Below are 15606 nucleotides of genomic sequence, written 5' to 3'. Positions count from 1 at the left end.
AGGAACAACAAAATAAACTTTCCTCTTTGGTTAATTATTCATCCACCCAGCAGCTTTTAAATTAAACATTTACAAAAATTCAAAATAAAAACAAAATACGACACAGAGGTTCAAATCATAAATATTCACAGTGTGTTTTAAAAAATGAAAATCACAAACTCTCTTCAATAATAATCCTCGATGTGCACTCCCGTTGCGAGGCAAATCAAATACCGAACGACCTCTCGTCAAAACGTAACGTCGCAGCTTCAGTCCAGAGCAAGTTGAGAGCACGTGCACGTCCAACTTTAAATAATTCAAGAAGTCCGAGCTTTAACATTTGCTTTCTTATATTTGGTATAAAGTGCTTTTCCCTTCACGGTTTGCTCACTTTCACTTTGCACGAAGCGTATTTCTTAAAGGCGATACAAGAAGTATCCTGGCAGAATAAAATTAAAGTTGACAAAATAAATCCAGGCACTTTTTTTTTTTCGGAAAAAAATAAACATTATTCAAGTAAAGACATTGTTTTTTTATTCTCATGGTCAAGATGGCGTAGCGGCGCGGAGCTTCTCGAGGTCGACCCCCTCCCCGCTACTCGGCGTCTTCTGGTGCTTCTTCAGCTCCCCGTCCTCCTGCAGGACCTCCGGGCCGGCGTGGCGTCTCTTCTCCTCGTCCTGCTTCCCCCCCGTCGTCCTCCTGGCTTGCCGATGAGCCGACGCTGCTGGGCCTCTCGCCTTCCTCCAGCTCTCCTGTCGTCGCCATCTTGGTCCGTCCGTCCAATCCCCCCTCCTCCTCCTCCCATCGACCACCTCCTGCTCTCACGGCCACCATCTCCCCGTTGCCTTGTTTTTTGACCGGCCTTGGCTTCCACTCCTTTTCAACCCTGCTCTCATTTCTGCTTTTGTTCTGCATGAATTCTGGGTCCTTACTCCGGCTGTGAGGGAGGAAAGGCGGTGAGTGGTGGGACCCTGCAGGTCTAGAGTTCCCTGGTGGATCTTGGCGGGGATGGTCTTTGTCTTTAAATTTAGTGTCCGGCAACGCGTCTCGAGATGATTTGTGGGTATTTTGACCGGGCAGTTCGGTAGCTCTGCTTTCCCGTCTCCTGCCACCGGAGTACTTCCTGCTGGGACGAGGTGAACTCTTGGCGTCGCCCGGGTCGCCTCCTCGCTGCCTGTCTCTCCTCTCGGTGTCATGTGACTTCGAATGAGAGGAGTAACGAGAGGAGGACGGGGGATTCCTCTCTCGCTCCCTGCCTCTCCCTTTCTCTCCCTCCCTTGATCTTTTGCTCTCTTTCTCCCTCGGCCTCTCCCTCCCTCTATCTCTCCGTCTCTCCCTATCTGAATACGCAGCGCTGTCATTTCTGTCCTTGCCACTAGAGGGAGCCACACTTTGGTGTGAGCTCCTTTCCACTGACCTCTCTCTCTTTTCTTCATTCTGTGTTTCCCTGTTGGTTCCCGTCTCTGATGGCACACACACGGATGATGAAGGTAAAGACGATGCATGGGCATCCGTCTGAGCTTCGGTCACACCTTCATCCCGCTCTTCTTCCTCTTCCTTCTCCCGCTCGGTGCGAGGGACCTGAGACAGAGCGAAGGCGTGACGGAGACATCAGAGATCAGTTCCTCCACCAACAACATAATCAACGCACTACAACAGGATTATGAAAACACACAATGGGACAGATTTGGTCATATGCATGTCTTGTTTGTATGTATATGTATGCGAGAGTTTAATTTAAATAAATTGTACAAAACACAAATGATTCTAAATGTATACGATACAAATGTTTGTATTGTGAATGATACATCTATGACGGACCTGTACGAGCTCGTCCTCGGTGTATTTCACCACCGTCCTCTGCTCCTGCCGATCCCCGTAGCTGCTGTAACACACACACACACTTATATGGTGACACAATAAGAGTCGACTCACATGCTGATCGTGTCATCTTGCAAATGGACAAGAAACAAAATAAAAAAATTCTAAAGTCAAGGTCAATTGATTTTCATGAAATCAAACTATGTTTTGACACAATTTATAGTCTGTGTATTTTTAGCAATATCCATTCAACGTATACACATTCTGTATTTACATCTCTATATATTAGTTTTCATTTCGCTCTCTTTTGGAGCTGCTCATACAAAATGAAAACATCACGACTGCTGCTCACTCAACTGTGAGGCGGTCACAGAACGTGCAACGCGTTAATGGACGAGATATTTCTGACAACGGTCCATTTCTGCATCTTTTGACAGCGGATCGGTTCTAAATATCGCACTGCGTTTTATGAAAAAAACAACAAATTCTGACCTGCTGTCGTCCACCGAGGAGTTTGGTCCGTCTTGGTGGCTCTCGTTTCTGCTCCTCTGGGACTTGGACCCCACCGTGGTGTCCTCCTCCTTCTCCTCCTCCTCCTCCTCCCTCATTCTCCACTTCACCCCCTCCACCAGGTCCTCCTTTGATTCCCCCGGCGGGTTTCCTCTGTTGTCCTCACATGTGCTTTCTGCCATCGCTTGTCCTCCCCTCTCATCGTTCAGCTCTTCTCCTTTACCGGCATCCATCCCGTCTCTTTCGTCTCTCTTTTTACTCTCCTTCGTCGTCTCCTCTTCTCCTCTGAGGGCGTGACGCCATAAGTCAAAGTCCTCTTTCTTCTCTCCAATGTCTTTTTTCTCCAACATTTCTCCCCCATCATCTCTGAAGGTAGCTTTCTCCCATTTCTGTCTTGCATCTCCTTCATCTGGTTTCATCTTTTCTTCAGATGCACCTTCCACGTCTTCAATGTCTGTCTCTTTGTTTAACTTCTCCTGCTCTCCATTAGCAGCCTTCTCAATCTCTCCCTTTGTTTTCTCTAAATAAGATGATCGCTGTTTCTCAGTTTTCTCTTCCTTCCTGTTTCCATCCAGGTTTATGTTGATGCTTATCTTCTTCTGTGGTTTCACCCGTATCCCTCCCTCCCAGATGTCTCTCTCTGTCAGAGGCTCTGTTTTTCTCTCTTTTTTCTTCTCCATTTTGGGCTTCTTTCTATCAAATGGATTCGGGGATTCACTCCTGCAGGTTTTGGGGTCCTCTGCCGTGTTAGTTTTCAGGCATTTGCTGTTTTCAACCTTCAGAGAACTTCTCTTGATGTCCTCTCCTTTTCTTTTTCTGCTCCTCTCTGATCTCGAGTGAGAAGCCGTGCGGCCTCCGGGGTATCGGTCTGTATACACCATGTCTGGCTCTTTGCTTTTCTTTTCTTTGTGCCGTCTCCCCACGTCCTGCCTGGAGTCTGAATGTTTGCCTCTTCTCCGTCCTTTCTCCATTTCCAAAGTCCTGTGTTCTCGGCTTTTTCTTTCATCGTCTTTATCCAAACGTTTGGCAGGTCTGGCGAGTGGTTGGACCGATTCGAAGGCATCGCTGGTAGCTGCTTTGTCCTGTGCTGGAGTGCCGTCCTTGAAGGCGTTTGGTCCAGTGCTGCGTCTCCTCTTGTCCTTCCTGCAGTCATCCGTTGAGTCTGCAGCATCAGGCGAGGATGACTCCTCCTCCGCTCCTTTCCTCTTTTGCTCATGTTTTACGGTGCAGAGGTTCTCCAAATTCTTCGTGGTTGCCTTCTTCTCGTCTTCGTCTCCCCTCGTGAGCGGGACCGAGCGGCGCCTGGTCCTCTCGGTGCACTTCTGCTGAAGGGCCCTCGGCTGAGCTCCGTCTTTGGACGGTGTGGAGCGTCTGTCGCTGGACGACCGAGACGGAGGGGACCGGCTTCCGTTGGACGAGTGAGATGGAGACGAGCGACTGTCACTGGATGACTGAGAGAGCGTGGAGCGGCTGTCCCTCGAAGACTGAGATGGAGGGGAGCGGCTGTCGCTGGATGACTGCGACCGAGGGGAGCGGCCCTCCAGCCGAGCGATGCGTTTACCTTGGAGTCGGCCGCGAGAGTCCGAGTCAGCACGGGGGGTTATTCCGCTTCCTTCTCTGTCCCCCCACTGAGGAGGAGGGGGAATATTGAGGAGGGGAATAGGCAGCTGGTGGAAGTGGCCGACGTAGCTGCTGAAATATTTATCACACCACTCTTTGTACTCCCTGTTCCACTGCAGGTAGCGCTCTCTGTCCAGCTCCAGGCTGCCACTCTGATTTGCTTGCTGAGCATACAGGTGTCCGGGTAAACTTCCCCCCGAGGATCCCGCCTCCCTCTGGTAATGTTCTTCTCGCCTCCTGGAGTTGTAGCTGCTCGAAGCCGATTTCTTACTGTGGTGTCGACTGCGATTGGCGCTTTTGCAGTGATCCGGCGGCGACTTGGGCCTGGAATGGTAACCCACTCGAGGTGAAGACGACGAGGACGGCGTGGGGGAACGCTTGTAACCGTAGCTGTAGGAGCGGGAGGAAGTAGAGCGGCTGTGGAGGTCTCCGTGGCGGGAGTAAGGCGAGTGGGGCCTGGGGGAAAAAGAAGAGGATATTTTGTAAAACATCCTGCTCAGTACATATCTGAAGGGATCTGTATCAATATATTATTATCAGATTCAGATCAAAATTAGCATCAGTCTCAAATATCCAGTTTTGGTCGCGCTATCATAGGTTAGTGAGTACCAGGAATAAAGCAACACAACATATGTAAGAATCATTTTATGGAGAAATACAATATAGAATTAACACCAACGATTCTTACAAAACTTGACAACAAATACCTGGATCTGCCGTGGGACCTGGACCTGGACCGGGAACGGGACCTGGACCTGCTCGAAGAGCGAGAAGGCTTGAACTTAGAAGACTTTTCAGAACGAGAGGAGGAGCGCCTGTGGGAAGGTCCTCTGTGAGGTGACCTGAGGCGGAGGTGGTGACAAGTGTTTCATATTACTATTGATATTTTGTCCTCAAACTACAACAGCTGGTACTCTTCCAATACTCAAAGGAATCAACTTAAAAAAAATAAAGCGCAAGTTTCATTAATGCCACTTTATAGTTTCCTTTGCAATTGAACAAGGTAAGTCATATGATCAATACACACCGTCATGGGTGTGACCTTACCTTTCCTTCTTCTTTCGCTGATGCTGGAACCACTCACTGGGGATGAGGGCAGGGATGGAGGTCGAGGGGCACAGGGAAGGGATGGGGGACCCCTGGAGATTTGGGAGTGCCCAGAGGGGAGGAGTCGGTGGGTATCCAGGGGGGTAACTGCCGAGAGGCTGCTGAGCGGCGAGGAATGTGTGGAAATGAGGGGGGGGGAAGAGAGGAGGAGGAGTTGTGGGATATGGAGGAGGCTGCTGGGTTTTGGATTCATTCCAGCCTCCAGTGGGACAAAGTGAGGAGGAGGAGGAGCTGCGGAGGACACAGGGAGGAAGAGGAAAAGACATCAGACTGGAAACAGTGGGCAGAGTCAAATAGACACGAGTATCTAAACATGATGCTAGTACCATAAGTTATCGTATCTTAACTGACCTTTCCCAGCACGTTGATGGCGCCGAGGGTTTTGGGACCGGACCTGTGGATTCAGGGAACAATTGGTTGTATTTGCAGTTCTCATAATAATACATCAATAACTATGCTGCTCAGATAAAAAAAAAAGGGACCAAGCGCATGATGACAGTACGGACGGTATGCCGAATGGACAGAAAGGGACGCTGCTTCTCACCTGAAGATGGCGGCTCTAGAGTCACACTGACCGTCGGGGGCAGCTCCATTAGTGGAGGAAGCTTCACCTGAGCAGCAACACACACAGGTTTCAGACAGAGAAGCTTTGCTGTGTGTGTGTGTGTGTGTGTGTGTGTGTGTGTGTGTGTGTGTGTGTGTGTGTGTGTGTGTGTGCTCACTAGGGGTATCAGCTGTGATGGGGCATCAGTGGGGTCTTTGGGTGAAACCGGTACAGACGGGGCGGCAGCAGCCGCTGAGTCATCGCTGGTCTTTTCTTCAGCCTCTCTGAATAAACAACACACACACACACACACACACACACACACACATCACTGAACCGCGTGAACTTAACATAGCGTTGTTTATCGGTTCTTTATCTCAAATAAATAGCACAACATTCGATTTCTGTCGGCACAGAAGGCTGTTCTCAATGATTTTAGACTAATGCTACCAAATATATATTTTATGTTAAAATTAAAACATGAACACGACAATTCCTTCATATTTTCACCCCAAATGTCCCTCCTGGGACGAACCCTACAACCAGGGGTTCTCAAACTCCTCCTCTCTTTAGCGTGACACCGATCACTTAGCTTACGACACTTTTTAGATGCCTATCAAAACGGCCAAACTGCCTTTTTTGTCCTCGAAGAGGGACACATGCCGTTATGGCCACGACGCCGTCTGACTCTATCGGCATATACAGAGGTTAATAGGGATGTAAGAAAATAAAGAAACACTGATGAAGTTTTGTGACTCTGTATTGATTTTTAAATGATAGTTTATATGAAAAGACTCGTGGCCAGGGCTTCACACTTTGTGTCGTTCTTACTTCCCCGAAAACATCATTTTAAATCTGTGACGTCGTCTGACAAAATTAAACTTAATTGAGCTCTGATGTGTTTTTGTGGCATACGGCCATTTTTAATGAACGATCACATCACAAAGTTCCTCTCGACTGGGAGCGTGACTGGGCTGGCCGACGTCATCATTCAACTCCCTTTCACACACACAGAAAAAAAACAAGCTGGAGTCTGACAATTCACATCCTCTGAAGGATTTTAGTTTGGGAAAAGCTCGGTTTTGGCCCAAGCAAAAAAAAAAAGAAGCTATTTTTGTGCGTACAAAAGGCCTGAGAGAAATGGAGGAAGACGGGTGTACACATCTAACCAGCTTAGTGTGGACATACTCCCAAGTCTTAAATCATTTATTCTGCTAAATGCAGGGTGACGTGTCAAATCAACCCTGGCTGACAGACCGATGTGCCGCATGAGCAAAATCAGACTCACTCTCTCGGTTCCCGAAACAGATTATTATTATTATTATTATGAGTCAGAAAAAATGTCAAATTCCATAATAAATGGCAGTCTATAAACACAAGGGCTATTTTAAGCACTTTGCCTTGTACTCCAGCAGGGGGGGGAAGATAAAACATCCCCCTGACCAGCTGCACATTCAGTAACTAGCAAACTGTGTTGAACGGATTAATCGTTCTACACCAAAGATGGGGACATTATGGGTGCTCTGTAAAATGCAACCGCCTTGAATTCAGTGTTACGATCCTTTTAAATCACCAGAGGTTACCGTGATAACAGCAAGTGCGGTTTAAAACAACAGCAAACTCTCCTTTGAGCATCTGCTTTGTCAGAAAACAAACAGAAGGCGGATTATGACTTTATAACGTTAAAAAAGGTACCACAACAATAACCACGAGTCACAAGAGGAAGCCGAGCACCACGCAGTCATTTTATTTGTGTGCGAGTATGTTTACGCGTGTAGGTACTTGTCTGGTTCATCCAGGTGGCTTTGCACAGGCTGGAGGGAAGTGCTCGATGTGGTGGGAGAAGAGGCGGGGCCTGTTGCTGTGGGCGGAGCCACACACACCTGAGCCACTGGCGGTGTGTCTGCAGCCTGTGAGTGGTGCAGGAGAGGGTCCTAAAGAAGGAAGACAACACAGATGGATCAGAGTGAAAATCTCCAGAAGAGACATACTAATGAACTTTTACAAAAATATCTCCACATAGATAGATGTGATAGATGAAGATATAACCAGAATATACATTTATTGCGGGGTGCAGCGAACTGTGATTTCTAACTTTTGTTTGCACAGTGTTTACAAGATAATGAACTATTAAAGACCACAGACAGATTGTGAAAAGCAAACCGTAATCATTCTGTTTTCTCCTGAGTCACGCAGGTAAAGTGCCGCTCCTATTTCTGCCTCCAGAGACACATCATTAAAAAAGGTTTACCTGCTGGGTGTGGGTTGACAGGGGAGGCTTCCTGGGTTGGCTCGGCACACTGACAGGAGGCGGGGTCGGGACAGGGCTCGTCGTCACAGTTGGATTTTGGGATTGGGACGTACCGCACCCTCTTTTCTGACTTTTGGAGTAGCCTTGCTCCTTCTTAAAATTGTCCACAGCCTGGTTTGGGAGAAACAGACAGGAAACTGAATCACGTCAGAGTATTTCAGTTAAAAACAATAACAGTTTTCAGATCAAATAAAGAGATACAAAAAAAACATTTACTTAATCATCTCCATTCCCATCCAACTCTAATCAATATATTTTCTATCCATCTGTCAATTCACCTGTCGAAGGAATTTATTGGCTATCAGGTTGTCAGGGGAGACATCCGGTTGGCTACAAGTGGGGCAGACGTGGTCCTCTGAATCCAGTAAAGCGGTGCGAATACCTGAGCACGAGATGAAGACAGTTTAAATGTAAATATCAGACCACGGTACTTTTAACTCAAATGTTTTGATGGACATAGTACGCCAGGACCAGAATTAGTGGACGTGTATATATATATGTGTGTTTGTGTGTGTGTGTGTGTGTGTGTGTGTATAGCACAGACTCACAGTCGTCACAGTAGCTGTTTCCGCAGCAGGGTATGACCACAGCGTCACTCAGCAGGTCGTGACAGATCACACAGAGGAGCTCCTCCGATATAGGATCCTCCTCTTCCTCCGTCTCCGGCTGCTCCTGTGGAAGGAACGGAGGCCTCTCCTTCTTGCCGATGGCGTACGCCTCGCTACGGAGAGACAACAGTTCGCATGCTGCACGTTCACTTTGGCTTTTTACGTGTTTCGAGGGAGCATTTCACCAGTGACTTAAACAATTCTGACTGGCTGTTAGAATTGAACCTTAATATGTCTTCATAAGTCTTGCTAAACAAGTATTTATTATTATCGACGCTTTGGTCTCACATGTCTATGGTAGGAATCGCGTAACGCCCACAGCTGGTCAGCATGGCTCCCTTTGTGTTGGGGTCGTCCACCTCGACCATGAAGGAACGGGGGATGCCGGTGCTTTTCTTAATTCTCGTGGGGGCTTGGAAGTTTTTATCCTGCTCCACACACACACACACACACACACACACACACACACACACACACACACACACACACACACACACACACACACACACACACACACACACACACACACACACACACACACACACACACACACACACACACACACACACACACACACACACACACACACACACACACACACACACACACACACACACACACACACACACACACACACACACACACACACACACACACACACACACACACACACACACACACACACACACACACACACACACACACACACACACACACACACACACACACACACACACACACACACACACACACACACACACACACACTTTTATTTTTTCAGAGAAATGCAAGATGGCAACAAAAGCGGCCTGTGAGCGATACCACATGTTCTGCTCTTACCGCGCTGACGGGACAGTTCCTGATGTGGTGTCCGGTATTCCCACAGCGATAACACGTGTAGTTTGCGGGCAGTACAGTACAACACTTCTTGTTGTAACTAGAGACAGATGGTGAGACGTGGACAGATGAAGAAAGAAAATAAAAAGGATTGTGGAGTGAAGGAGATTTGGAGATGATTAAAAAGGTGACTCACTTCAAGGTGCCGTAGGAGGACTGATTCATCATAACTTTGATCTTATCCTCCTCTGACCCATCCACATCAGCCAGGTTAGCCATCTGCATGGACATGGACATGGACGGACACACACACACACACACACACACACACACACGCACGCGCACGCGCGTGCAATCGACAAAGTCGTCAAACAGCAGGATCAGTATTTAATCTCACGCGATACAGTGTACGATAATAATTTTAAAAACAAGAAGAGAGTATACCTGTGAGAAAAGCGGCATGGCTCTCGAAGAACTCTGGTCGTCCATCTGTTAGAATTAAACACATGATCAGTTTTGCCGATTCACGACGAGAGCCTCCAGGTTTCCGGGTCTTGGGAACAGATCGATCGCTCTGTGTTCACATCGATTGGAAAAGAACATTACCACCTGTCCTGCAATACTTGATGCTTCACCTGCGGTACCTTTGGTGATTTCATGTCAGTTACTGCTGGAAGTCATAACTTCAATTTAATAACAAATATAGATTTTTTTTTTTTAATATAATTACACCAGCATCCAGCAGTGAAGCAAACAATATAAAAACACGCCCTGGCAATTTTCACCTGTCAGGGAAACATTTCATAGAATAAAAAAACAACATCTTCTTCACCTCCTAATGTTTACCCGAGTCTCATCACCATTGAAATAATGTCTTGTTTTTGAGCACCTCTTCTCGGTTTGTTCCTGTGCTGGAATAGATGGCAGATAGTAAAACCAAACAAAAAGCTAAATCAACATGTGTGACAGACTCTTTAACAATAATTAAACGTCACAAATAAAAGCACATAAAGTACAGTCAGCATCAGGTTTTGCGATTATTAATCTTTAAATTCAATCAATGCCCTAACTAAATAAAATTTTTAAAAGATCTTATAAAAAGACAAATATTCACACAAACATATAAAAATATATTCATGTACATAATGTACTATAAACTTTACTTTGTCACTTAAAAGTCAATGTGCTGGAGTAGAGGATGACTTTACGGTATTATATCGTTAACGGCAGGAGGACGGATCTTCCTGCCTGGTTTTATTAAAGCTCATATCTAATAAAAGACGCCATCAAGTTGCGATGAAATACTTCATTGATTTGCTGGAGTACAAATTGAAGCCCAATACCCAATATGGATTGTTTATTTTCGTTTGTGTCTTTCCTGCAAAATGAACACAAGATCTTAACGTTCAATTGGAAAATGTCTAATGACAGATAACCGACGTCTCCAAAATGTGACATATCTGAAGTAGCATAGCGTGAATAGGTGTAATTCGCTCTCGTCAAGTCAAACATATAATCAATACATCAGACGGCTTCGTACAAACGTCTTTATTGGCAGAAAAACACAAAAGTAAAAAAATTAATTTAAAAAAAGGTTTGTGCGGTACGATAAACTCAAAAGCACGAAGAAGAGCGGAAGACACTTCTACTGAGAAACCAGAGAGAAAATCAGGTCAGTTCACACTAGTTCAAGTAAAAGCTTTTGAGTTAGTTTACAGGATCATAAACAGAACGGACACGGCATGAAGTAACAATGGAGCACCACTTGCCTTTCTGAGAGTCGCTCCTGAATCATAAAACCTTTTTACTCCATTGTATGGGAGTCCAAAGACTTTTATTTACTGCATTTGAAGAGATTGTTTGGGGTTAATTAATGATATTGTTCCCAGCATCTGTTCACGTCATCAAACTTCTCTGTAGGATTCTAGATTATCCGGATGCTAGATTTTTCATTTTGATTCTTTCGTGTAATCCAATATACTAAAATACCATTTAAACGTTAGCCACATAGCTATCGAACACGGCTACACGTGTATGAAAAGAGCAAGCAAACGGCCGCTCGTGGAGAAAGGGCTACTGGGCGATGACGTCATGTGCATAAAAACAACAGTTGGTTTTATCAGCAGTGAATAGCCGGCCTGCATGATAATGTCGGACCCGCCCGAGCAGCTCCCTTCACACCCACAGACAGATACCGATGATCTTCTGGCGACACAGCAGCCCGTTAAATTAACAGCCGAGGGCCTTTATTAGGAGAGAATACATACAGGTGTATCCGTTCCTTTATGGTTAATAATAAAGTACTGGGTATTTGTTAACTTCACCAGTTTTAACTATTTTAATAGCTTTAATAAATTATGTTAGCGCAGACTAAATAAAATCCTGAGTGTACTACTTCCCCTTTGCAACAGGAACTTAGACCGCAATAGAGGAATTAGAGGCGTTCAGGGATTCAGATTGAAGTTTCATTTGTTTAAACCAATCCCACCAAAGCACACACTGGACCAGTGTTAAAGCACCGTTGACGGGCCGCGATAACAACGTGTGTTTAGTGGAGCTCCAGGAGGAGAGGTGCAGTGGCATTTGGTTTGGTTACGTACTGCTTTGTAGGCTCCAAAGGCTTGGTGAGTCTGGACATCTGATCGCTCACTGAAACAGAAAAAGACACCAATTCTTCATTCTTACCTTTCACAATAAAAGCCCCAGACATATAATTATTTCGCATGGCAAGTATTTTGCATTTTAGTGCCATTTTTCTGCACCTTTTCACAAGTACATGTTCTGTGTCAAGGTATCTTGACAAAAAAAACTAAAATATTGAAGTGCGATTTAAATGCACAAAAGACGAAGCTTCATAACGGATATTTTTCAGATTTTTTTCTTTCTCCCCCTCCACGTTTACCCTGTCTCTCACCAAAGGCTGAGCTGCCATGCAAAGCGCTGGCCTTGACAACCTTGTGATTAAAGGACCGCCTGCTCCAAAACTAGTTAAATAACGTGTAAGGCTATCAAGAAAAAGCACAACGTTTCAAATGATTATTTCATTTTATTAGCCAACTTATATAAAATATGATATTACTTGGGCTGAAGAAACTGGCACCATTCCTCTGTTTGTTCCCGATAGCTTTATCTCGCCGTCTGCTCGGCGCCGATGACACATTATGATTCTCGTCTCAAGGACCGACACTTGAACCTGATGTTTACTGTTGGTGGTTTTACCCGAGTCAAGGCAGCACCGTAACCTCAACATTTGGCCTATTTAACGGTACAATAACACAAACACTCCACCCGACAATAAAACTGACCCACATATGCCATTTCTAATAACTCACGACTGTTTGGGGTTTACAGTGAATATTCCCTTTAGTTAGGTTTAACATTTGACGTTAAGTTTAATATAAAAAGCCTTTCAAATGACCCAAAGGTCAAGGCTAACTCTGAAGGCCTTTGGAAGCTGAGGGACAGGTGGAGAATTGATTTGCTGCATTTGATCTTGTGGGCGACGGTACAGACCTCTTTAGCCCTCATTCCTCTCCACCCGTCCGCATGGTGCTGACGGGGCTAATCACATGACCGCTGGTCGGTTCCAGGGGGGTCTTTTCCTGCTTCCCATGCATAAAACCCACACCACCGCTGGTTGTCCTGTCTAATCCTGACTAATATCTGGGTAATCCCCCTAAACGTCACCATGGAGTTCCACTTCTACCCTTTCCTCTTTTCCTACGAGTTTTTCCTAGTTTAATCAACTGAAGGATTGAGGCTTCTGTATTATTCATCATGTTTATAGCATTGTTTTCTTCATCATGATCCTTTATGCTGCTGCCATATATAAAAACAAGGGCTGCTCCTATATTATGTTATCCTGCTATCTACTTTTTATGAGAGAGATTAGGATTTTTAAATACAGGATATAGGCCTTTAAAATAAAATATGTACATTTCAGACAATAATTTTCTTATTTATAAATGCTACTATTATTGAGACCGAGGACCGGGACAAAACACAACTGTGCAGTATTTACTCTCATTCACACATCAAAGTGATCCACTGCTGAGTTCCTTGTTGGAGTCCTCAAAGAGGGACAACACTTATGGTAGGCTTGTAGGAGGAGGCAGCAGAGTACAGACTCAGGGATATCGACACATGAATTCAGCTACCACGGCTAATTCAGTGCCACGGCACACCAAAAGAAACACTTACATGTGGCGCGTCTTGCTCGAGCTGGACTTCGCCCCGATGACTGGGATTCTCCGGACGATGACGGAGGAGCCTTTGGGTATCGAACAATCCTCATTTTTGTACTCTGAGAAGGAGCAATGGAGAAAATGAGAGTGCAAAGTATTCAGGATCAGCTTAATATTAAAATCACAAGAAAATGTATCCCTCTCCTCTTCAGGGTCTTGAGTACCGTCGTTAATTACTAGCCTTGGACCTTAATTAGTTTATTACTTTAGTCTTGACGATTGATGATTATTTTATCTGCTAGTTATGTTCTTGATTCATGGGATTAATCTTTCAGTCAAGTTGAGTCAAGAGCTCAAGGTGATGTCTTCAATCGGCTTGTTTTGTCTGACAAAATCCTAAAGACATTCAGTTGTCCATCACAAAACTATTGGCATTTTTGCTTTAAAAACAAAAGATGATGAGAGATATAGAGGGATACCTGGTTGATCCTGCCAGTAGCATATGCTTGTCTCAAAGATTAAGCCATGCAAGTCTAAGTATATATATACACACACACACACACACACACTTAGTCAATTATACTGTGTACATCTGCTAAATTTAACACAGCAGGTAGATCATTTCTGACAGGATACCAAATGCTTTGAATTTGACTATTCACCATTAGATTTTATAAAACAAAAAGGACTTCATGTTAACCAAAACCAAGTTAAGAGAAGATTCTGACACCCTTTGGATCCTTCATTGGGTCTTCAGGGAACCACAGGCTGCATGGCACATCCCTGTTAGACGGACATCTAAATCAAAGAGGCCATTGAAGTCTGACCCCTTTAACCCTTTCCATAATGTACGACAGCCTCTTTTCCCTCTTATTAAACTTTATGTAAACAATATAGCAGGAGTACCTCCCCTCACAAAATGGACGGATTGTGCTTTTCGGTGGAAACACACAACTCTATTTTGGACTATCTGTAGGATTTGAGAGATTTAATTTGTATCCGATTAATGTTTTATCTCTTTTTCCCCTCTTTTGCCTTTTTAATTTAGTGACTATATTCGACCAAAATGCATCAGTCTGCTTATATATCCCTGATAATTTCCACGTGTGTGTGTGTGTGAGGCTGGACTTTAATCTTATGGTCATGACTAGGCTGTGCTCCTACCCTACCTGTGCTATTTTTACCCCCCACGTCTCTCTCTCTCTGAGGACTTTTACATGCATGCCACTGCCCGGGCTTATCCACCATCACCAGGCCGTTTAAAGTAAGGCCAGCAGTCAGGAACGTGGCCCATTCTTTACACGCTTTTGTTCCTGTCTCACTCTTCTCTCCCCCCTCCCACGTCAACCCGAAAGAGGTGACGCGAGGCAGCTGTCAAACACGGACCACGTGTTTCTTTTTTTTTTTGTTGGTACCCCCTTTTCCACCAAAGTGTAAACTGTCAGCACCAACGCACTCCTTACGCGCCCGTTACCTTCTTTGCTCTGCGCGTTGGTGATCTGCAGGTCGCAGTCCCCGGCTCGCAGCTTCTCCCTGCCCATGATCTGGCTCTTCAGGTCCTTCAGGGTGACGTGCAGGCGGTCGAAAACCACCGTGTCGTAGTTGAGTTTGGAGGAGAATTTGTAGTGAACATGAGTCATGCTGATATTGTAGCAAACAGAATAAAACTCGCCCCTGGGCTGACTGTCAGGAAGCCGACCGTGTACACGCCGCCTGTGTGGTTTGTTGCTATGGGAGCACAAAGTTAGCTAGCAGTAACTAGCTGGTGGTTAGCAGCCGGCTGCACGAGCGTCACTCCTCCGTAGCTTACCAAGCTAGTGCGTGACTTAACAAATGGGCCGGATAAAAGTGCCGTTAAACCGGGTGGCATTTCCCCGGCACGCGGCGGAACAGCAGCGGCGACACAAATCAAAAGCGCCCTTTAGTCAAATTAGAACTTTTTCTTAATTTTTTTTTTATTCCTGCCGACGCCGCTTATCAAGCCGAAAGTGTTCGCTGACAGAAACCACCAGCTGTTTCCACACCAGCAACAGCTCGTCAGCACAGTGCACGCGCCGTATGATGCTGCGTCCACGTGACCCCCCA

General features: G+C 45.5%; 1 protein-coding gene across 1 annotated transcript; it reads right to left on the bottom strand.

Annotated features, from left to right (window-relative positions):
• Positions 1 to 23: 23 nt before the first annotated feature.
• LOC117734937 (E3 ubiquitin-protein ligase RBBP6-like) lies at positions 24 to 15606 on the bottom strand. The gene is given in 21 exon segments (XM_034539296.1): positions 24 to 663; positions 665 to 916; positions 1397 to 1560; positions 1801 to 1864; positions 2293 to 4386; positions 4638 to 4772; positions 4978 to 5268; positions 5389 to 5431; positions 5582 to 5648; positions 5760 to 5865; positions 7364 to 7515; positions 7833 to 8003; positions 8171 to 8274; positions 8441 to 8613; positions 8789 to 8931; positions 9341 to 9437; positions 9534 to 9616; positions 9782 to 9826; positions 11938 to 11986; positions 13538 to 13640; positions 14996 to 15606. Coding segments are annotated over 21 exon segments (4641 nt in total). The 5' UTR covers positions 15162 to 15606; the 3' UTR covers positions 24 to 524.

This window comes from Cyclopterus lumpus, chromosome 8, assembly GCF_009769545.1.
Source record: "Cyclopterus lumpus isolate fCycLum1 chromosome 8, fCycLum1.pri, whole genome shotgun sequence".
NCBI classification, from domain to species: Eukaryota; Metazoa; Chordata; class Actinopteri; order Perciformes; family Cyclopteridae; genus Cyclopterus; species Cyclopterus lumpus.
The sequence above is the reverse complement of the archived record's forward strand: the minus strand, read 5'-3'. Positions and strand labels throughout refer to the sequence as shown.